At 45.3% G+C, this 1,126-nt stretch overlaps 1 protein-coding gene across 1 annotated transcript; it reads left to right on the forward strand.

Annotated features, from left to right (window-relative positions):
- Nucleotides 1-270: 270 nt before the first annotated feature.
- Pmar_PMAR009880 (hypothetical protein) lies at nt 271-803 on the forward strand (the record flags this gene model as incomplete). The annotated part of the gene is made up of 2 exons (XM_002772591.1): nt 271-541; nt 777-803. Coding segments are annotated over 2 exons (298 nt in total), but the record flags the coding sequence as incomplete, so codon positions are not given.
- Nucleotides 804-1,126: the final 323 nt, after the last annotated feature.

Below are 1,126 nucleotides of genomic sequence, written 5' to 3' on the forward strand. Positions count from 1 at the left end.
GATTCCCTATTCCCAACAATTGTATTCATACTAGTTTTTACTCCTTTACTCTCTCCTACAACGAGAAGAGTGGTTGGGTTCTAGTACATTCTGGTGCCCAGACCCCTATCAACAAGATGTCTCTGAAATTGGATCAAGTAATCAAGAAGTTTCATGGTAACACAGCTACTGAGAGTTTTGAACGGTGGTATCAGAAGTGTTGTCTGGCGGCTAAGATCCAAGGTTGGTCGGAGGAACAACGGACTCAGTATTTGCCCTTGTTCCTGGAAGATGCAGCATGGTCGTCTATGATCAGCTGCCCAAGTCGGACAAGTCTGATATTAATTGCCTTATTAAGAAGTTGACCGCTGCCTTCTCTCCGACCCCAGCTGATGCCTTTATAGCATTTCAGAGTAGACGTTTTGTTCAAGGTGAATCTATTGATAATTATGTTTCTGACTTGAAACGTTACCTAACTCTATCTGATACTGATCCATCAGCTTGCCCTAATATTATCGCTGAGCAGTTTGTACGGGGTCTACCTACTGAGGTTGCTGCACAAGTACGTTTAGCAGCTGCTCCCGATGGTATTCTCGATCTTGACAAGTCTATTCTAAGAGCTCGTACTCTGATTCATACTCAGACGACATCCTCTTCTTTAAAGGCCCACTCGCTTGTGGTGGCGGGCGCTACTACTCGCGTGCAGGGAAATGGTGGTTCTCCGAATAGGTCAGTAAACCGTCAGGGTCAGGGTTCTACTCAAGCTGGTTATGTTTGTTTCAAGTGTGGTCGTCCAGGTCATCTACGACGTAATTGTCCGTTGAATAAACATCGGCGATTTGTGAATTCGTCTAATGGGGCCGCTTCTAGTTTTTCTACACAATCTTCAAATGCTCCTATGGTGCCTATTAAGGGCACTAATCGTACTAACGGCCCTGTTGGCTCTCAAAGTTCTCTCACTCTACCGTCATCTACTTGGGCAGCCGGAACGAATCTACCTCTAGAGATGGTAATTCGGGAAACGGGTTGGGACTTTCGTCTGTCGAGGGGTTCGAGAGTCCTATGTATCCGCTGTTAGATCGTTTTCTGAAGCTCAATCCCCTCGTGTGATATTGTATTATATGTACGGTAATATATGTATGTCCGT

This window comes from Perkinsus marinus, assembly GCF_000006405.1.
Source record: "Perkinsus marinus ATCC 50983 genomic scaffold scf_1104296960686, whole genome shotgun sequence".
Classification (NCBI taxonomy): domain Eukaryota; phylum Perkinsozoa; order Perkinsida; family Perkinsidae; genus Perkinsus; species Perkinsus marinus.